We start from the raw sequence: 24,252 nt of genomic DNA, 5'->3' as shown, positions 1-24,252 counted from the left end.
TCAGCTTAATAAAAAGAATTTATTAGAAACTGTTAAGCACTACACAAAACTAAGTTTTTAGAGTATTTTTTCAGTAGACAGCACTCCGGCCTTATGCTACAAACACTGTATTGTGGACTTTGGCCAGCCACTGTGCTCTTAAGGTACATCTTTAGGATGAGACATTCAAGCAGCATGCACAGTGAGACAGTGGAAGGAGTGCAAGGAAAACCCTTTTGATTTGCATAAGTTCACAGAAGGTACACAGTTTTGAAACTGTTTTCCTCAAGGCAATCTGGATCGATGAATCACCGATACCCTAGAGGCAGCGAGGGGGCTCGGCGTCCCCATCGCTTTGCCTTCAGTGCTAGCGCTCGTTGGGACTTTAAGTACAAGGAGCTTCAATAAATAGAAATACAGCTTTCATACTATTTTAACAAAAACATGACTACAAGGTTAAAGTACATGCCTTCTGGGGCAGTCACACCAGCAGCAACCTTACTGCGTTTTGGGAAAAATAGGAGGAGAGTCTATGTATTAAGGCAATGCAATTTTTTTTTAATTCAACATAGAAATTGTAACAACTGCATATTTTCTGATAAGTTCTGAAATATTTAATCATAAAAAATAAAGTTACTGATCACATCCTACTCTATCTGATATTCTTCATTACATTTTGTAATACAGTGGAGCATTGCTATAGTCACTGCCCAAACAACGTGGCAGCAAGTGACAGCTTATCTTCCAGCCAGGAGCTGCAAAGCAAGAAATTAATGACTCCTCTCCAGTTTAAATCCTCCATTGTTCCTTCCCACCCAATTTCCACCTCTCCTCTAAAAGGGTAAAAAACCCCAAACCACAAATCATTTATCTGGCTCCTGAGAAAGGAGCTTTATAGCAAGGCTCAACCATACAGAGTAAAAAGATATAAAAAGTCATTAAATTCCAGAAGTTCAGAGAAGGAAAATGTAATAAAAATAAGTACGCATGGCGTGATAAACCAGGATAGACATAGCAATTTGCTACAACATTTTTCAAAAAGTGCTAACCAATTTTAGCTTAAAATAGCTCAAGAGATCATAGAAATTGCTACCACAGTGTAAAACTGAGTATTTTGAAAAATCTAAAACCTGGCTTGACTGTAGAAAATGTATTATATCTGTTTCTAATTTACATAACATTTTTATTTAGGCACACAAAAATAAATATAGACAGCCAAATGCTTCATTAAATCTGCAGAAAGTTATAGTTAAAACCAAGTGAGCAACTGTTGCGACTAACATCACATTTTTTACACGTACATATCTCTCTGTATAATCACATGTGTGTACAGGGGTATGTATCCCTTATTTCATCCTCAAGCTTCTGCAAAAGTTACAGGATAAAGACAGTGTTTTCTGCCAAGAACAGTTAATTTGGGAACTACTGGCTATTAAATTTCTTAGAAATTTTGATCAATACTTTCTGTCAAAATGGTTTCTCTTCATGCTTTTGAGCCAGACCTTAGGCTGGAACAGAAGCCAGGCTGAGCCAAGACCAAAGGTTACTGCAGGACAGGAGGGGGTGTGCTGAAATTTCAACAGCTGTGCCCAAGTGTACAGGAACAAGTATTTCTGTCTCCAAGTAAGGCTCCTTCTCCACACAAATCCGTTCTTTCCCTAAGAAGCATGTAGTGATGATAGTGTTTCAGCCCCCCTCCCTGCTGCTACCTCACCAAACCCGGTTTTACCTCAGGTGTAAGCATTGCCCTAGTATATTCAGTGACCCCACATCTACTTTTAAAATGCTTGTGGTACCCTCCTCTTTTAACCTCTCTACTTAAACGGTCAGGGAAGTAGAAAACCTTCTTCAGATTGCGCATGTTCAGTGATACCAGTCTGGTGATCCATGCTACAGTCCCTGGTTAACAAGGAGAAGTATTATACAGCCACAATTGCCAGCTGGTAGCCTAGTAAAAAATCAAGAAAGCTGGAATTTGTATGTAAACCAGTTTCTTCATGTTTCTGCAGATCCAGCTCTAGTATCCAAATTCCCTACTAGCTAAGGACAGGGTTAGACATGAACTGAGGTTGTCAGTGTGTGGCAAGTGAGGGCTTTCAGTTATTCAAGTTCATCCCACTACCTTGAAACAAATTGAAAAACATCACAAACAAAACCAAGCAGCATAATTTTTATTTGGTGTTACAACAGATGTGCAGCACCCATCCATGGTTTGGACACTGCATTTTACGGTTTATGATTCTTCTTTTTAAAATCTAAACAGCTCTTCTGTTCAGACAACTCCACCCTGTGCTTTTTTTTTAATATATACACATTGTGACCACTGCATTCAGCATGTCCAGTTAACATTAGCAATATTTGTCAAGGCAATACATTATTTTATCTTCGCTATATTTAGGGAGAAATCAAAAGAAAAAATTTACTTTAATCTGACCAATTACATGTACTGTACATACCTGTTCCAAAAATCAATGTACTCAGAAGTTTCTAATTTAATGCACTCTGTTACTCAAGTCAAAATGCTGTACATCTAAGTATCCACACAATCATACATTCCTAATGATTCTTCTTTACACCTTTATTTTGAGACATCTGTTTTTAAAAAGGAATAAAGAAGTTGCCCTGTAGATCTATATTTCTTTAGAACAAAACATTATATACTACATTGAAAAATAATTTTATCAAAACCAGATTTAAATCACTGTCATGTACAGTTTTCAGTTAATGGTTCATGTTGAAATTGCACTTCGCAAATATAATAAAGTTAAAAACTGAAAACATGTTTTATTTCCTTTCACAGGAGACTGCCTCTTCGGGATTTTTCTTCCGTGAATGTTTATATTTGTCTACATATGCCTTCACTAGATTTGCCACTTTTGCTGAATTAACTTCTCCGCTCTTGCTATGACAAACCTACAACAGTTTTAAGAAAAAAAAAAAGTTTGAAACATTTCTGTTGATTTGCCACTGTTTCACACTGTTTACTTTCCCAACACCACAGATTTCTTGTCAGGCAGAACAACTTCGGAAACTCCTGATACTTCTTCCCAATTGCTTCCCAAATACTTCTCAATTCCCATTCACCTCTTTCACACAATAAATGAGTTATGCTCTGAGGAACTGAAAATGCTCTCATGGAAACAGACCAAGATATTTTTGCTTTTCTTGTTCCTCTTTCCAGCAAATACTGGTTGTTCCCACAAGATTAAGAAATCCACCCCAAACCCTACCTCAATTGAAATGTATGCATTTCAGATGAATAAATCAACTTACTTTATCTACAGCTTTCCGCACAATCTCTTTATATTCTTCCTTAGTGATGTCTTTATTTTGGTAGAAAGGTTTAATAGCTAGTTTGACCTCTTGTGCTGCTTTTTCCTGAATTAACAATTTCTAATAAAAAAACAAACTTGATTATTATCTTTCAGTGCCTGCATATGTATCTTTTTATCAATCACAAATGAAAACTTCACAAAGTTATTAAAGATGACTAGGCAACCATGCTCCCCTCACAGTTTGGCTCTCATGCGAGCTCTCTGTACTTTACTAAGAACAGAAAGTTGTCCCACAGCAATTTAATATTCATTAATGTAGTCTTTAAAGCACACTATAGTCAACTTGCTAGTTTATATCCTACAGCCACCATGAAAGTATCACATACACGATGGTATTAAGTATATTACACAGGAGGGATGTTAGTTTGCTATTTTTCAGTATCTCAATTTTCATTATATATATATTTATATATAAAAACCATATATATATATACACTCTGAACTTTGAACTTGCCTGGTCCTTCTTCGAGCTATCTGCGCTGGCTTCCACGGTTACACTTGCTTTGTTTTCTCCCAATTTTACAGCTGCATTAGAGCTTTTGATGTGACTTGATGACATTGCATTACCCGAACTTGGTCCCTGAACTGTTCCCATGTTTCCCAGGACTGCTGCTGTTGGAGCAGGCAAGGCTGGAGCACTCATGTTATTACTTACATGAGCCGCATTTGGAATACCCTGTTTTAAGAAGTTATTAGTGGTTAATATATTATCTTTATGACAACATGCCTTTCTAGAAGACTCAGCAGCTATAGAAAGAGCATCTATACTACATGCTTTGGTTCATTAGCTATTTCCACACTGTCCATTATTACAGAACATACACACACTGTATCAGATCTACTCAAAAGAAAAAAAGCTTGAAAAGTAAAGCATCCTCCATGTCACCACTGTGGTTGCTAGATTCTGGCTCTGATCCCAGTGATAATGTGAACAAAGTCTCCTGCAAACAGGCACGGAGGGTGTTAGCACAAGGGAAAGGAAGCTTATGGCTACAGAACCTCTCTACTTGTCACAGGAGTGTATAGGAAGCCCTGTTTTGTAAATCAGATTACCTTTTTTTTTTTTTAAATCAGCACCTAAACATACATATAAAAAGTTACTTTAAACGATACTTGCATTCCCACATCACAATGATGCTACTTTGAAAACATTTTATTTTCATGTTCATTATCAGCTTGAACTTGTGAATGAATTTCAAACGTAAATACACCTACAAATCTCCCTGAGAGTAGAGGTGAAATGCTGGTTGAAGCACTAGGATCTGTTCTTCAGGGAAAGACCTTTTCTGTACATTTCCAAACATCACCAAAAGACCACAGGCACTGTTGCTGCTTTGGAATTGAGAAATCAGTAGTTCTCACACCTCAGAGAGAGGTCATTTTTAGCAAAAGACAAGAACGCATCCTCCCAACATGCTTCTGATAGGCTAGCCTAAATGCTACTTTTTGCAGGTAATCACCATTACTCTTGTCACATCTGCATTTATCCAGATGGAAAATAATGAAACAGGAATTTGAGCTCCTTGGAAAGGACGTAAGTACTGAGCTGTTACAATCAGCATGCCAGCGTTCACCAGTGAGCTTTCTTAATTTTCCTATCCAGAGGGAGGACAGGTGGAATCTTGCAGTATTCAGTCATTTCTACTGTGCTACCACCAAGGAGTTGTTCGATGAGAGCTCAAAGAAAAAGCAGCAGCTCTCAACAAGCATTCAGGTTCATGGACACCCTTCCACAAAAGAGTACAAATATAACAGGGACTTTACTAACAAATAACTGTATTTTGGAACAGTACACAATACTTATAGAAATGTGTTTATTGCTGCACTAGATACTATATTTCAGAGAGGTTTGTAGCCTACATTCTGTGTTCTTACATTTCAGAGGTTAAGCCTACTGAATTTCCAGTTGTGAAAATGTTTTAAATTACAGTCAGCCACCTACCAGCATTTTAGTTCCAACAGTACCATACTGTTTTAACTTGCTGAGTATTTAAGTATTTCATATGGCCTGTAACCCCACTTGGTATTTCCCACGGTACTTAACTCCTTCTGCTCTAAGTTAATGAATATGAACAGCTAACAGCAGTTGAAAGTGAAAATAATGTAGGCCATTTATCTTCAGAGATGACACATTAAAATAGAGGGTAAGAAAGAATTGTTCGAGGACATCACTTTTTCAACCTGGAATGTAGGGGAAAGCTTTTTAGGTTAGATCAGGCAGCCTGCAACAGAAGAAAAGCACAAACCTCAGTCAACCCCTGAAGAGCCCTTTACACATCACAGATGCAGTATTACATCTCCTTGCAGGGCCATGCATTCTCCTAGAAGTTGTTCATGCTCCTTTCCCTGATATAAAAGCTCCTAATATAAACAGCTGGCTAGAGGAGAAACACACATACACAAAGATTGTTTTAAGATGTCTTGAAAGTCACAAAAAGATGGTCTGACCTGCCCCAAGCACAGCAGAGTCTTTTTGAAACTGGAGAAACAAGTTGGGAGTTAGGTCTTAAAACAGGGCATGCAAAAAAAAAAGAGACCCAGGCAAGAAGGGGGAAGTAAAACATACTAAAAAACTTAGAAATTATTAACAAAAAGGCTCAAAAGATTAAACATAGGAATGCACATGAGTGGGGTGGCTGCTGAGATAATAACTGGAGAATGGAAGTGTGGAACAATGGTTGCCATACAGTACTTCATAATCTTCCTCTGCTGATATACCCCATGGAATTAAAACTGCAACAAGGAGGTTCAGGTCACTTCCTACATGCTGCTGAAAGGGGATTCAAGCATTTCCTAAAACTTAAAAATCAGGTTTTGAAGGGGAAAACTTAGTTTTGGAAACAGAGCACTTCTAAGAAGACAAAGATAACGGACAACATTGATGAAATTTTTCAGGGTTCTATTACCAGCTGGAACACCTCATTGCCATAAAAACCCAGTTATGATGTTGTGTATTGTTATTTAAAAGTTACATCCCCAAAACAACCCAGCTACCTCCCCAAAACAACCCATATTCTCATGGATAGATCCACTTTAAATTTGGTGTGGGGTGGAAGAAGACAGGCAAGAGAGAAAGAAACTGCAAGTATAAATTTATCGAGACTATGGTATTCAATAGAAGAAACCCTTAACTGATATTACTTGAATACTGCTCTTGCCATGGCTTCTGATAAAGCATACCTGCAATTGTTTTCCATCTTGCTGTGAAGCAATGTAGTTGACTTGTTGAGATGGTGGGGGTGGAGGTGGAGGCGGAGGTAATCCCTGAGACAAATTAGTGGGAGCAGCTACCTGTATGAGAGGCACTCCGGTGGGGAGATGCATGGGCATTGGAGGGGGGATGCTGAAAGGATTTCGTTGCATATTCATCATGGGAGGATGGACACCCACTGGATATGGAAAGATACTCATAGGTTGGTGCTGCGCATTCACTTGTGGCATTACATTCATCTGTTGCTGCATCATATTTATCGATAACTGAGAACCATCGCTTTGCTGGTTGCCTTGGTCTTTGAGGTTTGGATCTATCAAAAGAAAAAACAGACAGCATATGAAGTAGAAAATCCACACTTTACAAAGCAAAGGTGGAGCCAGGTATCTAAACTCTTCATGGATTATCAAAAAGCTTTCTATCATCTGAGTATTTTAAGGATATTGTGTTACATTATTACACTCATCACCAGACACGACATGGAACCAAATGCCAGTTTCTGAGTTTAAAAAGTTTGGGTTACTATCGAAGTCTGCATTTTGATCTACTTGTTCCCACAGCACAGCTAATAAATTATTTCATCACAACGAACCAGTAATTCTCCCCCTAAGAGCAGAAAGACAGCATAACTTAACTGGCTTCTGCACTTGCAGAAGGTTTAAGATATTACCAGATATGCAATGCTCTGCTCCCCTCTGCCTCATTCACAGACACTCACTGTAGCCATTTCTGGTAACCACAGAAATACTGTGCTGGGTTGGTTGGGTTTTTTTGGTGTGTGGGTTTTTTGGTTTTTTTGTTTTAACCCTGAATAATAGATCATTCTCAACCAATTTCAAAGATGTTCACATTCAGAAAGAGTGGTTCAAAAACCTGTAACAGTACAACAGGTAAAGCCCAGAAGTAAAAATAACCTCTTTGGGTGGCACTTAAAAAAAAAAATTGCTATCTCACTGTCTTAAGAGAAGCCAAAAAGTTTAAGTCTAGATACAAGCAGCAAACCTTCCAAAAGTCAAGAAATTGGTTGTGAGAAATGGTTGATATAGGTCATAATTCAGATGTACTTCCCTCAGAATCCCTCTCCTTGAGGAACCTTGTCACCTAATTCACAGGAATTAGAATTTAAATCCTTATGCTTCATCCCAAAACATATTTTTAAAGATCAGGGGATAACATAATCACTGAGGTTGGAATGGACCTATCAAGACCATCTAGTCCAACCTCCCTGCTCAAGCAGGGTCAGCAAAAGCAGGCTGCCCAGGACCATGTCATGATGACAACATAGCCTGTTTCATCCAGTTTTGAGTGATCACTGAATTCATGTTCCAAAAGTGAATATAACAGTGTGATTGTTCCTGAACTATGTGAAATAAAAGCCTGTGAGTCACACAATATACTCAAAGGTTTCATAAATTTTGCCTGCAGCAGACTGAAGATTGACAACGTTTCCTCAAAACTAAGCAGCCACCGATGCAGTTGTCTCTGAAAAGATAAAACTGCAAATAGGCATGAAAATGGTATATAGGATGAAAATGGATGAAAATGAAAGACCAAGCAAGAAGACATTAGGGAAGTGCAAGTGTGGTTGCCTTCAGAAGTGGATTTTACAGTTTTTAAATATAATTCAGATCTGTCTTACTTCAGAACATTAATAATCTGTAGATGACTTAGTAGCTATTCAGAAACAATCCCATCCACAGTTAACTCACTTTCTACCAAAAAGTTTATTTCCATTAGGACAGTCACCTTTTAGATGTAACATACTAAAAATTACTAACTTCTATTGAGACTTAGAGGAATTTTAATGTTGACATACAGTAAAGGTTTTGAATTTATAAATCTCCCCTAGATTCAAGCATATAAAGAGGAAAATGCTTATTTAAAAGCAAGATAAACATCAGTGTAATAATTTGTTATCTCTAGAATCTACAGTGTGGGTCTGGCACAGGCAAATGCAAATCTACTTGAAAAAAATTACCCTTTTCAAAAGGTGTACAGATGCAAAAAGTAACCATGAAAGACTATATGCTTTCACTTCAACCAAATCCATTTACTTCAGTAAGTAGCATTCTTCAGATGCATAGTCCTTAAATTACATCTAACTTTATGCAAAACCAAAAACCCATCAAAACACAAGAAATCTCCAAACTCCACACCTACAAACCTCCATATTGCAAAATGACTATAGATTCACCCTGTATTATTTTGAACAACTAATTAACTCAAGATAGGTGAATATGACCAGGATTTTACTCGGCTACTATAGCTGTGACTAAGCTTTTATGCTTCAAAACTATGAATACCTTGTTCAGGTGTCTCCTCTTCTTGTCTCATTCCCCATCCAGACTGTGGGCTTGGTGAACTGCGTCCTCTTCTTGAATAATAATTCTGCACATCAGCAGGTAAAGTCTTTCTTACAGCCCAGCTGGATGCAGATGTCCACCCAGATCTGTCAGCAGGTGTATCAAAAGAATAATCTTGCTCATTCTTACGCTTGTATGGCTGATGTTCTGGGAACCTTGAAGTTTCATTCCCAGAATCATTTGAGTTCCCTGAGAGAGGTTTTCTGTTTTGCCAGTGATTTTCACTCTGGTCTCCATACATGAAACCACCTCTTCCACGTCCACCTCGGCCACGCTGACCTCTCCCTCGATTTGGAATCCAACCTGAACCAAAGTTTTTATTCCAAGACTGTCCTGAATTATCATGCCTGCCATCTTCCCAGTGAGGTTTATCTCTCTCTCTGTTCCTGACTTCTGGAACAGAGTTTATCCTTTCCATTACCCAGTCTGGACAATCATTCCTCCGCTTGTCTGAAGAATACTGATCATCACTGTTTTTTTCTGTACTGTCCTTCTCTTTTTTAAGACTTTCATTTTGTTTTTCTTGATCACTTCTTCTGTATCGATCATTTCCTCTGGGACTCCTCCAGCTGTCATTTGTCCATCTCTCTTTCCATCGAGGTGAATGACTGTCTCTCTCATTTCGAGAGAATGAAGAACCTTTATTTCTTGTCCTGGACCGTGATCTTGACCTAGATCGTGACCGTGACCTAGACCACCTCCTATTTCTTCTTTCTCTGTCACGATCTCTTCTTTGACTATCTCTATCACTGCTTCGAGATCTAGATTTCTGCCTTGGAGATGAATCCTTAGTTCTTGACCGAGATGATGATCTCCTGCTTTCCCTGACAGTTTCCCTTTTGGGAGATCGAGATGGTAGTTTTTTCTCATCTTTGATCATGTCTCTCTTTGGAGACTGAGATAAGGATCTCTGTCCCTCCCTGACAGTTTCCTTCTTAGGTGATCTTGAGCTCTTGTCTCTGGTCATCTCCCTTTTAGGGGATGGTGACTGAGATTTCTTGCCCTCTCTCCTAGAAGGAGACCAAGTTGTTGATGGAGAGTGAAATCTAGACCTTCTAGTTCGAGTCTTTTTATCTTTTTTGAGTTCCGATTGGCACTCTTTTTCTTGATGAACAGTTTCATCTTTTTCGTCAGAAAGTCCTGAAACTGATGCACCGTTTCCCACATCACACTGCAAGGAATTCACTTCTTGCTCTGTACTTTCAGCCGGTGGTACCTGCTCAATCTGAGGTTCATTCTGGTCACTACACAATGAGTCACAATCCATTGGTATCATCTCATTGTTATCTTCACCAAAATGTTTATGTTCGGCATTTACCTGGGGTGACTCTGAAGTTCTACCAGCTTCACTTTCTGGCACAGTGCTCTCTTTTAAGGATTGTTCTGATGTACTGTCCATAGAAATACTGTGTATTAATGTATCTGGTTCTTTTACTTGAACAGTTTTTAAGTTATGAGTATTCGTACTTGCACAGTCTACTACTGTTTTTATTTCAGCCTCGGAATCATCTATTTCTATGGCTGCTGGATGCTCAGGCAATTCGCTTCTGGGGCTCTCTAATGGCTGATCTTTTCCCAAAGGTTCTGGATAGTCCAACAATTCATTTCCTGGACTAGCTACTGGTTGATCTATTTTTGTCAAAGTTACTACATTCTCCATCAGTTCATTTGGAGGACCAGACAACATCTGATCTACTTTTTCAAAAGCTGCATGGTCACATACTTCATCTCTGGGACTAGCTACTGTTTCCATTTGTTCAAGACTATTTTCACAGATGTCCTGATTCTTAGGATCTAAATTTTTTTCACTGACTCCTTTTACTTCAGCTTCCTGATTTTCATCCTCTGAAGTTAGTACTGGAGGTTCTTGGACAGAAAAGCTTACATCCACGTTGCCTGAAGTATCTTCATCTTTGTCACATCCTCCTACAGTTTCCTCAACTTCAGCATGTTCACTACAGCTTTCCAATCCATTTGCAGATTCAGTTTCTGCATTCTTTTTCTGTGGAAGGCTTGCATTATTGCTTTCATTATCTGACTGCTGGTCATTATCTAACGCTACAACTGCTTCAGACTCAGCAACGTCATCATCTTCCACCGAATCATTGGATGATTTTTCAGAACGTGCAGAACTTCTCAGTTTCTTTTTAACCACAGGTGTTTGTTGTTTAACTAGTCTTTTAGACTTCCGTTTTGGAGGAACCTTCTCTGATTCTGAAGGACATTTATTCAGAGATGTGTTACTGCCATCAGGGGCACTGCACGCAGAACTGCTTGACCTAGGTGAGCTCCGAGATTGAACCAGAGTCTCATTTTTGCTGTTTCGTGCAGACCTTCTTCTAGGAGTAGTATTAACTGATTTCCTTCTAGTTCCTCTAGCACCGGATGAACCAGAGGCTTGCTTTTTCTCTTCTCCTTCTTGGGTACAGGCAACAGCATATCCTTTGCCTAAAGACTCTAATAAAAGCAGAATACATTAAAGTTTGATAATAACCATTTATTCAAACACAGTTAAGAACATAAAATGACCTTCTCCAGTTTAAAAGATATCCTCAAATAATACAATTTAAGATTTAGTATGAAATGCTGCCACAGCATTTTTTTTCAATGCAGACTTTTTTTTAAGAGAACAGAATCAAGCTAGCAAAGTGACATGTTGGAAATTTAAACACACATTTTAGAAGCAGTGCCAGCACGTCTATATGAACAATAATGGCACTCACAATGCAACTGCTATTGATATCGCTGTTCAAAGATAGTCAGCATGTAAGCTGTTAGAAAAGCAATGAATTAACCACACAACATTGTTAGCATATAGCAGATTCTGTCATTTCACAGTGCAGGCATGTTGGCAGTGAAGCCTCACTACAGAAGTGAAACTCAATACTACAGACTGACATTTTTAAATGGCTGTCAGTGGATGATCACATGGGAAGCAGTTGATCAGAAGCAGCAATGACAGCATACCTCTCTGCAAAATCAAATTTCAGACAGTGTAAACTCATTCATTTATGTATGTTATAGGACAGACCCTGCATGTTCCATGGCAAACTGGACTTAAAATCTGCTGCAAGGCACCCAGGGTGTCGGCAGCACCTAATGAACTGAATAAGGAGTGCAAGTCATGGGTCAGCCTAGGACGCATCAAAAAACTAAAGCTATAAGAAGAATGACCATAAGTAGCGCGTAGCAGCACAGGAGTTCTTGTGTTGACACAGCATTAATTTATTTCATGCTATCCACAATTTGACAAAAGTCTTTGTAGGGAAGCCAAGGGTTATATTCACTGCAAAGGGAACAGACTGTACTCTTGATACTTATGAAAGTTTATGAGGGACAGCTCACAAATTAAAGATTCATGATAATTAAGTAAATATTCCTGAATGTAATACTTCAGAACTAAATTAATTTCTTGAGATGCCCATTAATTTGTTTCATACTTTGTGTAGATTTCAGAAAGAATCCATTATTTGGTGTTTAAATGGATTTTTTTTTTACAGCTTTGATTTCATACACAATTCATGGAAACTTGCTAAGAAAGATTAATTGCAATGGATTTTGCAATTGATTTGTCACATCACACTCAAACATTTGATTCTTCTGTATAATGTTATTTCCCATGCTTTTATTGCACTATTTGTTTAATGTATTCTTAAACAGGTTATATAAAAATAAGATAGGAATAAGACAAGTAAGTAACAGCACAAAAGCCTCTTTCTAACACTTACTACTTTGTTAGAAGAATGAAAAACGTATCACTGTATTAGATGTAAACATATAATCCAATAACCTTAGAGAATTAACTCTGCAAGCACCTTGCTAGCCTTTAAAAGGCTAGAAGAGAGCACAGGACTATAATAATCTCCTTTGATGTCACACGTAAACACACAGTAACTTGCCTGAACATGAAAAAAATGTAGTTTTGGTTTCTGTATGTCCATTGATCAAATTACCACTTTAGATAATGAAAACTAACAGCATCAATTGTACAGAAGATATCATATATTTAAAAGACGACAACATGTGTGGTAAAGAAGTTCCAAAGGGGTTTTAGGTGACTGGCACTATCTTGAGGCATCTACTGTAACAGTCTCCCCAATGATTTTGTTAGAAAATTACTTCACAGCGGTCAACTATCAGTTTCTCAGCACATGTGGCTGTCTCACACTAGTTAGGTCTTCAAACATACAACAATAGCCAGGAAAACAAGTCAGATGTTACATGTCATTACAAGTTTTTCATATCTGTGATTATTTTCTTCAAGGAGGAAGAAATCACCTTACAATAATAATAGATCATAATTCAAGTGGAATATGGGAATCCTGACAGAATTAAAAGGTAGGGTTTTTTTGTAGCACTTTCAAGTCTACTTGTGAAACACAAACCCCTCTTCAGCATGCCTTACTACTAGTTAAAATTTTAACAGACAAGCTTCATAAGCTTTGGACTTGGACCAAACACAAGGCATTTCATCTCACTGAATCTTTATTTAAGAATATTTTAATCATGCAAAACCTGCATAATGCCAGCCTAAATCATAATGGTATTTGTATATTCACTAATGAGTTTTCAGGTCAAATTAGTAAAAAGACTAATGGCAAGAGAATCTAAAAAACACTGTATCAGCTACAGGAAAGACTCAGGCAGCACAGTTATATGATCATCATTTATATTTGTATGCGTCCTTGCACAGCTCTGGAAGCAACTGTCAACTACTATTCTGATGCAAAACTGTATACTTTAGGTGTGACCAAGAGATGAGGGGAGTGTAAAAAGATCAAAAGGCTTATGCTACCACCTTTCAGGCACAATTTAGTAAAAAATCACAAGATCCAGTTTGCCCTTTTTTTTGGTATGCATTTATTTACAGCATTTTCTTCATTTTTATCCTGTTCTCCACCTTTGCATAAAGTTCCAGTGTCCCCCGTTTCCTCCACCTTCTGCCTTTGCCTTCATCTCTCATACTTCCAATAAGAGGAGGCCTTGTTCCCCTCTCCTTATATATATTTGCCATGCATCTCTAACAGTACTCAAGTTAGGTTTCTCCTTGCTTTCATCCTTACCTTTCCTTGTGCATATCTGTTTTCCTCAGTTGCTACATAAAAACTGGACAGGAAAGGAACACTCACTCAACAGAATGTGACCAAAATCCTCAAGGGACATCTTCATATCCAACATCCCTTAGTTTCAGTAGGAAATCTGAAGACTCTGCATCTTAATTCCTGCATGCTCCTTATCAGTATGAAGTCTTTAAGTCAAACTTGAAGATGACTTAAAACTCTGGCATCAACATACTACAGTGTTTTAAGATTCAATCTTGATGACTGTCTTATACTTAAATACTTATACTGTGGACAAAGTTGAAGTAATTAAGTAATAAGTATAAGTAATAAATTACATTTAACATCTGAACTTTAGCTCAGGTGTAGCAAGAACATATGGAAACATATAAAAATAACTGAAGAATCTATTTGCTGTGTCTTGTTAGCTTGATAACTTAGTATTTAAAGTATTTAGTTCCATGTTCTGCCTTAGGAGTTCACAATGTTACAGTATTTGTAGGTCAGTTACTGCTGATATCAACAGCAGTTACTCCCATGTTCTAAATAGTCTGATGTTGAAAAATAATCTGGAGCTTATTTAAATACCCTTCATCTTTCTGATGAGAGAAAAAACGGTTTGGTTATTTATTTTGTTTGGTTTCTGGTTGGTTTGGTTTTTGTGTTTGGTTTGTGGTTTGGTTTTTTTTTTGTTTTTTTTTTTTTTAATGCGTCTGGTGTATACTAACAAAGAAGCCTGACTGCTGTGTAAGTAGAAAGGTAAAGGGAAGCTAGCATGTATACTCATTACTACTAGAAGCAGAAATGGTTAAGGATCAGTTGAATTGCACTGCCAAACATCAGGGACATGAGGAAGTAACTGATCCACTTTTCACTGGGAATGTGGAGGTGAAATAAGCACCTTTAACAAGAATGAAGAATATGAATGAATAAAGCACCTTTTTCATAATCCTTCTACTACTTAACTTCTTCCAGCAATTCACTTCCTCACAATTTTGTAAGCCAAGAGACCCAGACCTCTCCTATCTCTTTGCCTACTAGTCAACTGAAAGTAGTATAATACCAAATTCAAGAAGGTACTAACTCTAGCCTTAAAAAAAATAGTACTCCATTGTTTTCACTTCTTTAAACTTGTGCAGCCTGTTGAAAGAAAAACTACATTCTTTCTGAGTATGGAGAGAGAGGCTGTTAAAGTTACTGGAGAAAAATAATTCCTTCCATGTCTTGTCTTCTGCTAATTCCTGCCAGATCCTGGAGCCCAAGCACTTTTGCAAGCTTTTGCCCTGTAGACCATATAGGCATACTGAAAGAGATCCATACACTGCACTGCTTCCTGACTACCTTCTCTGTCAGGAAACAGCGTGCTCCCCACACTGTACAATATACCACTGAAATATATCAAGCCACTCATAATGGATCAAAACGAGATTTATCCTTGAACAACAGAAGTTTAGCATGAAAGAAAGCATTAAATTTAGAAATTGAATTTAATCTTCAAATGAAGAACAGTTATGCCAGTTTTGGGGTGGCTGGTTCATCTTCTATATTCTAATTTCAGAAATAAACCAGCTGGTTTTGAAATAGTACCAAACTTCATCAAACCAGATTTTTTTTTTCTGTTAGCTGTAGTTATATACTCCACTTTGATTTCTAAGAATCACATTTTAACAATGCTTCACATGAGCTATAAATAAAACTTACAAAAAAAAATTTTACCAAAGTTTTCCAAAGGCCTGATATTTGTTGGAAGAATTGTCCCTGCCACTGTAGTAGAAGTGAGAAGAAAGGTCTCAGCTTCAGCTCCATAAGACATTAAAGGAATTCTGGGAAAGTAAAAGCATTAACATCAGTTGTTTTCACTGTTTGTAGCAAGTTTTGGAAACAATTCACAAATCCAAAACATTAGGCAACCATTATGCTTCCAATCTCATAACAGTTGGAGAGAAAGGCAAAGCTGACAGTGAACAAAACTTTCCTTCTCATTTAATTTCAGGCTTATATTATTGCCTAATTTAGTAAAACAGTTTGAACAAGGCATGTTATGTTAAAGCAATATATATTTGGCTTTCTTCAAAGCCAAACACTGAATTGTAGCAAACAGTCTACTCCAAATTAGTAGGCTATACTACTGGAAATGAAATTCTGAACACTGATTTAGTACTTCGACTGAACAGCCTTTTCTGCAGGAAAATAAGAAACAGTCTACATGACAATGCAGTAAAGACTTTTTTTTTAACAAACAAAATGAATATATACTTATTCAGAATCCCTCAGCAAATCTTGGGCAAAACCAGAGTTTAGTTATAGATCTACAATTTTTAAGTTATCACTGAGCTGGAATGGAAATTTCCATAAGAAAAAGCACATGTAAAAAAAATTTATTATTTAAATCCTAGATGCAACTTTTAATTATAACTAAAAATATCTTACTTGCTCTTTAGTCTTTGTTTTATGTCAAAGAGAGTAAAGAGATTATGTAGTGAAATTAAGATCAGACAGAACCAATTTCTTACTGTGTTGTTTTGAAATCGGTTACTTTTATATTAACGAAAACATCCTTAGGGTATGTTTTAACATGCTTCTGCTCTCTGACAAAAAAAAAATTATGTTCTGTTTCATGTGATAGAACCCCTTTTAACTCTTTTAGGTGTATTTGTTTATAAGCATTTACAGAAAGAAGTGTTAGAACCAACCCATGAAAAATGGGCATGGGAAATCAGAATCAGATTGATGTTAAGACTAATGTAGTCTGATTTCTAATAACAGAAATAAATCAAAAAGCACATTGAAGAGCAGTTTCCAAATAGGAAATACATTCAAACTTGAATTTCTGCGAAAAAGTGACATATTAAAATGCACAAGTCAGCTGAGTTACTCTTCTTGTCACGAGTACCAAAAAAACAGATATACAGAAAAGAATCTAGTGACATAAAAATAGCATGTGGCAAATACACAAAAATGTAACAAGTTCCATGCAAACACTATTTAGTTTTATGATCAAACAATATTCTATCTAAAGAGCAATCTGAATTAATCAAATTCCAAACCTGAAGTATTATATTAAAATCCTTTCCACTAGTAATCCAAAACACATACCTTTCAACTCTAGCAATCACAGATGAACAGGACAATTCCAGTTCTTGTCTCTTCTGTCTGATCACTGTATTGACTTCTGTGAACTCGGTACTGAAATACAAATTTCATACAAAAAGTTACAAAGAGTAACTTTGTACTATGACAATTTTGCATGTCAATAATTGCATCTGACTTTTTTAAAAAAATTGAATTGTATAGGAAACTTTCAACAGTTACAATGAGACTATGCATGGTTACTGTTTAGAGGGAAAAAACAGTCATAGTAAACATAACTGAAGTCCTAAATAAAAGATGCAGACAGAATAGAAAACAGGAGATGAGATCTGTCTTCTGGGGAGTTGAAAGATGGAGAAACTTTGTATCCTTGATAAATTAATACTGTTGCATGCATGGCAAAAAGGTTTTTTCCTTTACATACTGCTGAAAATATACAGACAATAATTTTTGATTAGGGCATATTAACCAAATAATGTTTTCTATTATATTATTTACTCTTAACTGTTTTGTTAACTGCTGCTGTAATAAGACAACTAACCCTTTCCTATCCAGTGCTTCAATTCAGCAAGGAGTTAAATATTGTTAACTCCTATTAAGTCAATGAGATTAAAAGCACATACTTAAGTGTTTAATGCTAAACACAAGACAAACTGGGGTGTGCTCTTAACAGCATTAATTTTTAAATGCTTGTGTTTTAGCTGCTCTTCATCTATGAATATAAAGCCATCTAATCTTTGAAATATTTCAATGCTGTATATACAGAAAGAAGCAAAAGGATCTATAGCATCTACAATGCAGCAACCCATCGATTTCTATTAAGCACTAGTATATACTAACCAGTCGTTTCTACAGCTGAAAAAGGATTCTTCATTGCTACAACCAGCTGGAAGCGTGCTGCAGAAATTAGTTCTGAAGCACTCGTTCCAGCATGTCTGTCTTCTGGGCTACAAAAAAAATTTATGAATTAAAGACAACCAAAGTAAAATAATTAACATTTAATACATGAAGATGCACTGAAATTAAATCATGTCAGCAAGACTTCAAGCTCACAAAAAGCAGGCACCATAGTAGCTCCATAGTTATATGCTGAGATTTGCAGTTAGAGCAAATGAATTTTCTTTATGCAGTCTCTAAATTTTCAAAACCTGGTCTTTCCAGATTAACTTTGTATTTTATATAGGCTTTCCACAACAAAGTATTTAGTGCTCCATACAGAAATGATGAATAAATGAGCCTCGTCTTTACTATTTCACAGTTCCCATTTCTGCAGCCTAACGGACCACAGTAAGTACAGCACTAGCATCTTCAGACAGACCCCTTCACAGCAGTTCACAGAATGTTTGGTTTCAAATTAACAAGAAAACCTAATGTAAGTAGCTGGGATTCTCCTTTGCCTTCAGGTAGGACTAGAAAATTGAAGACTGACCGGTGTGTCTGCTTACTGGGCTCTCACAAAAAGGCACAATACTCAGAAGCCACTTCATGTTTCAGCAAACACCACCTTTAATTTCAATTGTTAGCAATGCCTTAGCCACTCACTGTATGCTAGTGTATGGCCTTTCATGTTGCGTGCAGTGAACAGCTAAACTCTGTTGCTGTGTTCTGGGTTGGCTGCAGGGGTAAAAAGGTGAACAATAATCCTCCTAACACTCCTCTCATACAGACACACTTACCTACACTAAGCCATTTTTGCCGTTTATATCCTTTCACTTCAAGGGTTAAAGTCACCTCGAGTCTGACTAAAACATTCCTGTTCATTCCCCATGACTGGTATCTTAAAATGGGAACTCACAGAGCCCTCTCATCATTTTCTTTCAGAATAAATTTATCCTGATGAAAACTAAACTTTGTAATGGAATGTATATAAATGTATGTCTCAAGTATGCAGTCATTATCCATGTGCTCCGTCAAACTTTGGCACAGAGAGCTGGTTTTGATGGGAACATGCCCTATTTCATCATTGCGCAAATTGGAAGTTTCTCCTAAAAAGCTGTTGGTTTCAAGTTTTATTTTAAAAAAATACTATCATTTTGAACATTAACATCTCTCCATCCATCTAAAAAAGCTATCCAGATGTTCCACGAATGTCCTTATGAAGTAGTTGTTAGTAAATTAGTGCTTTCTTTTAAATTAATTTGCATTTTGAACATTTGTTGGATAATTGAGCCCTGTATCTCCTCCTCCTGAAGGTTTTAATGGCTCTACTTCTGTTTGTGCATCTTTTTTGCAACAGGTACCATCTGAGATATTAATGCATAATAAATCAGTGAAACTAGATATGAAAGCATTCACCAACCTTGGAAGTCAAATCAAATGTTGATTAAGACCTATCCTTTCAGTTCAAAACCTTTCCAAGTCAATGAAAGCTATCTTTAACTTCACACGGTAACAGAACCAAATTTGTAAATACCTGACTTAGACTGGGAAGGCTGCAGCTAAAGATATCCCTCAGAACTATGGTGTATAAGTACCAAATAAATTTGACAACTCAGGCCACCAGCTACTAAAAAGACATGTGATGTACTACAAAAAGACATTGTGCCCATGTACTACAAGAAGTAAGGCAGCAGGCAAAACAGGGTAGTTTTTCCTCCAAATTTTTAAAATTCAGGTAAGATAGTTTTTCCTCCAAATTTTTAAAATTCAGGTAAGAGAACAATGGAGAATGATGACGTTTACACTTCAGAATGAGATTTATGGCCTAAAGCTATTTGATGCAAATACATTTACAGGTACAACTATGAGTAAGAAAGCACTGATCACAAACTTGTGTCCCAAAGACATTAAATATTTTTGAAAGGAGGGAAGGCAGAAATCAAACAACAAAGCCTTTATAGCTCCTTAAAACTGTGTGTATTATAAGCCTGTGTTATAGGCTGGAATTTATGAACTAAACAGGAAACCTGGAAACACAATCATTCTCAGGAGTAATCTCCCACTAAAAAACCCCAACTTGATGCAAACTATAATGTCCATAGCTTATTCATATAACAAATTACTTGGTTGAGTACACCTATGTATTTTCATGAAAATAATGAAAACTGTCATGTCCTTCATAAAATGGTACTTGGCTAACACCTTGTAGCTGATATCATCTTCTTTTGGTGAAGATAGATGAAAACAAGGTAGTTACAGTATCTTATAATGTAACATCCTAATCTAAATGAAAATAGTTACCACCACAAAACTAAATTTAATCCGAGCTCATATAACAGCACTATATTCTCATTACTTCCTTCAAGACAAAGAGACACAAAACAACAAGGTTTGGATGATACTAAAATTAGCAAATAGAATAAACCTTAAAAATAAGCAAAGGTAGTTTTAAAAATGCCTTCATGAGAACATGTTTACAAGTATTTCTTTATCAGAACCAACCTTGTTTACATTCACAGACAAAGTCTTCTTGTTTCGTTTGTCATACAAAATATTACCTGTGTGGAATAAGAAACAAAACTCTGATCTTAGCTTTAGCATATTAGTTTTTAATGGTTTGTCAAAATCATTAATGCAATGAGAGATTAATGAAAAAAAAAAAAAAAAGTATCTCAAGTGTATTTACAATGTATTTACATACAAACTGAGTAAAATTAAAATGCATGCATTGTCACAATAGCTTTTTAGACGTCAAGCAGTTTTCACCTCTTCAGATATTTGCTTAGTTTCATAAGTTATGAACACACTTACTGATCAGTATCTATTAAACAAGGCTCTCAAAATGGCAGCTCTAAAATATAGCTACATGTTTCTTGTGTCTGAATTCTCACCAAAAAACTTATTGTGAATAAAAGCTACTCATTAGCTGTGCATCAACTGTCTGATGCAGAAAATTATTTTAGGCTGAAAGCAAATCCATCTCACTTGTGACTGAAATTGAAGATGCAGTCTTTCCAGTAAAATAAGAACAGTAGTTTCACATACTGCACATTTGTTAAGTTCCACACTTTTATTCCTTGGTATTTTGTTTTCATACGCAAATGTAAGTAATAAAAAAAAAAAAAAAGTTGCCTTATCAAGAAAAGATTCTAGAGTTCCATAATAAAAACCAGCAATTCAAACAAATGGAGGACAAATACCAACTTACTGTATTTTTTCTTCATAACTTTGCTTAATTTTGTTGTTAATGGCTCTCTGTCTGGGCATACACTTCTTCTACAAGATTAACAAAAGATATTACAAAAGTTATTTCTGGGCATATTTAAGCTAACAGTGTATACACCCAAGCAAAAATCAGACATTTCTATTTAGCACACATAAAGCAAGTTCTTACTGCTATTAAAACCTGAACTTGCATCATGTATATCATCTTTCATATATTAAAAGCCATAGTGTATAAAAAAACCTTACAGATGGGAAAAAAAAGAAAATCTACTTAAAGAACAGGTGTTAATATCCTGTATTAAATCTGTATCCTGTATTAAATAATTAAATTAATTTTGCTTGATTTCATGGCAACATGTGAAAGACATTATAACCCGCTTGCATAAATACTTTGAAGAATATCAAAGTCAATGGTGGTTCAGAACAGTGAGATGCAAAGATCAATCTTATTTTCTAAGAAGAGCCCAAAGTGGCAAATTACTTTGTTACCTTTTCTGTAGTGAAGTCTGCTTCAAATTCAATCTCAAGATCTCTGTATATATCATACATTTCATTAAATACTGACTTTAGATTTTCACTAGTGAAATCCGCCTGTGCAATCCTGACCTTCCCCTTATATGATGCAACAAATGTGACAAGATAAAGCTTCTCAAAACAGAAAAGGTATTTCCACAATTCCCTCTCCAACTTCTTAGAATAGAATTAGTTCTTGACTAAAACTATGTTTATAGTAAAAGAGGAACACCACCGATGTTTATGGTAACATGAAAGAAGGGGCATGTCTGTTTAGATAACCAAAGAAAAAAGACTGATATTGTTAAAATATGATCTAGTCATAAAATCTTAATTCAAATTAATTAATTTGTCAGAAATGCTTGAAAAATGCAACTTCTACAGAGATCAGTGCAAGAAATACCTTGCTCCTTACTTCTTGATTGCTATTCTAAGTATTCAAGTGGGAATTACGTCAGTGATAAAAGTAAAGCTAAACTACTACTGATGGAAAAAAAATATTTAAAAATAAACTTAATTAAAAAAATTACAGGATATACACTTTAAAATCATTGAATATATATTTTTAATATTCCAATTAGAATGCTTGAAATTAAGTGGACAACCAACCTCATAAATTTTCTCATCTTTGCATGGCTATATTTTCCCTTATTGCAGGCACAGTTTTCCTCTTCTTCCTTCCCTGTTAGTTGTTTTTTAACTTGAACCTGTATTGAAACATAAAGTCAATCCAACCTAATACACGTGGGCTTTAAATACATTCAAAGACTCTTAAGGTCTATGGAGAAAATAATCTCAAATAGAAGAATTCAAAACCATTACAAATCATTACTTCTTTAATCTCAGTTCGCATTGAATTTTCATATTTTTTTTTTTTACGAAATGGAAAATACCTACTTTGATATTGGCTACATCAGAGATGCATACTAATGCCACAGGACCAAAAATCCCTGAACATTCTGACTGCCATGGCAAGTATCTCAAAGCTATGCGCTAGCTTCCAAATTCTCAATGGAAGGTAAATTGGTTGATCTGAATACACAAGGTTCAGCTTGGGAAAATGCTGAACTATCACTCAATTTCAAATGCTTCCTTATAATTAAAAAACACCAAATTTTCCTCTAGAGTAAAATAACTTATGGATTTCATATAACATTGCTTTTTTCCCTACATCTTCAAATTTCCAAACAAGCAATACAATTTTTATTACATACTGTGAAGTTACTTCAATGGCTACATTGCAACTGTTTGCATTAGATATTTCCTATTTCTTCATTCTAGAATCTTGGCTTTATATGCAACTCCTTAAGCTATTAGCATTGTGAGTATCATAAAGGGAAAGCTGCCAATGTCCTGACAGCGCCCCTGCTAATACTGACCACCATGTCAGCATTTCTCTGTACACGCTGCATCTATCCCTACTGCTTCAGTGGCTCTTTTTCAGAGCATAATCCTTGTTCTCTGCCCATCTGTTTACACTGCAGTTCCACAAACAAAGAAACTTTAAAACTGTATTTTGATACAGCCTTTACACTCTTCCAAATAAAAACTTCAGTTTATCTTGTTTCAGCTGCTTCCTTCTTTAGAAAGAAAAAATGAAATAGGCTAGTATGGTTTTCTATGACAAGGAAGTTATCTGCAGCTGTCAGGCTGCTTCCTTTGCAGTTGACTACCTGGGCCTCTAGAAGCACAAGAAATGGACAGTAGGAGTCTGTTTTCTAAGTGTAGCAAAATGCAAAACCAACAGCTTTGGAATTACTTATAACCATAGTTTCACCAGAGAATTTCAAAACTGTACACAGAATTATCAGCATCTCTCTATACAGATTTTCAAGATCATCTACCAGAACTGTTTTATTCAGAAGAGCTGAAATTTTAAAAAATTCAGAAATTCTAGATGGAATAAGGCTCAGCACTAATTGGTTCCTCTTGCTTTCATGTGGTTTTGTCTGTGAATTGGAAGCAATGAACATACAAGATTCATCTCAGCGAAAAAAAAAGGCAAGATTGCATGCTAATTGATATAGCGCTTGTTTACAAAACCTGGTTAAAAAACACTTTGAGACCAATTACTATACTATTCTCGGATACATCAGGAACACTCAAAGATACTATAAAGTAGCAACAGCAGCTTTGTGATTACTATTACTGTAAATATTTCCTTTGAAAAAATAATTAAGAATAATTCCTAGCTTCAAATATGTAATAGAGACGTTAAAGTAATCATTATTTTGTTAGGAAAGCTTATTTAACACAGATGAATGAATAAAAGGCTGCAGCATAACTTGGGTGTTCCTACAACCAAAGTTATTATCTGGAACTTACCTTTATCTGCTCTTCTAGTGCATCAAGCCTGCATACTGCTTGAAATGGTCTGCGATCAATAGGACATGAAGCCTGTGTCTGAAAAATTATTTTTTCTTATTACAAAATTTGTAGTAAGTTAGAAGTCTCAGTTTTCTATACTGTCATTTGCTATTATAGTAGCTTACAGAAATACAGAAAATTATAATTTGTTTGCATTAAGAGTGTATTTGTGCACATTATCCATGCACTCAGTATTTTGTTTCATGTAAGTAGATTTCTCCTTTGGGGAA

General features: G+C 36.1%; 1 protein-coding gene across 5 annotated transcripts in view; it reads right to left on the bottom strand.

The window, feature by feature from the left end:
* SCAF11 (SR-related CTD associated factor 11) overlaps positions 1–24,252 on the bottom strand; it is a 50,287-nt gene continuing 26,035 nt past the window's right edge. For 4 of the 5 annotated variants that reach the window (XM_074902995.1, XM_074902997.1, XM_074902996.1 and 1 more), the window contains exons 4-15: positions 23,981–24,058; positions 22,265–22,362; positions 21,126–21,193; positions 20,420–20,475; positions 17,879–17,985; positions 17,045–17,134; positions 15,665–15,771; positions 8,829–11,345; positions 6,495–6,838; positions 3,769–3,990; positions 3,253–3,372; positions 1–2,892 (exon numbers count right to left, since the gene is read on the bottom strand). In XM_074902995.1, the coding sequence (XP_074759096.1) occupies positions 2,764–2,892; positions 3,253–3,372; positions 3,769–3,990; positions 6,495–6,838; positions 8,829–11,345; positions 15,665–15,771; positions 17,045–17,134; positions 17,879–17,985; positions 20,420–20,475; positions 21,126–21,193; positions 22,265–22,362; positions 23,981–24,058 (3,936 nt within the window). In that variant the 3' untranslated portion in view covers positions 1–2,763. The remainder of the gene's footprint in view (positions 2,893–3,252; positions 3,373–3,768; positions 3,991–6,494; positions 6,839–8,828; positions 11,346–15,664; positions 15,772–17,044; positions 17,135–17,878; positions 17,986–20,419; positions 20,476–21,125; positions 21,194–22,264; positions 22,363–23,980; positions 24,059–24,252) is intronic. The other variant, XR_012633422.1, reaches the window with a different exon arrangement.

This window comes from Athene noctua, chromosome 3 (assembly GCF_965140245.1).
Source record: "Athene noctua chromosome 3, bAthNoc1.hap1.1, whole genome shotgun sequence".
NCBI classification, from domain to species: Eukaryota; Metazoa; Chordata; class Aves; order Strigiformes; family Strigidae; genus Athene; species Athene noctua.
Note: the sequence above shows the minus strand (reverse complement) of the source record. Positions and strands in the feature narration are given on the sequence as shown.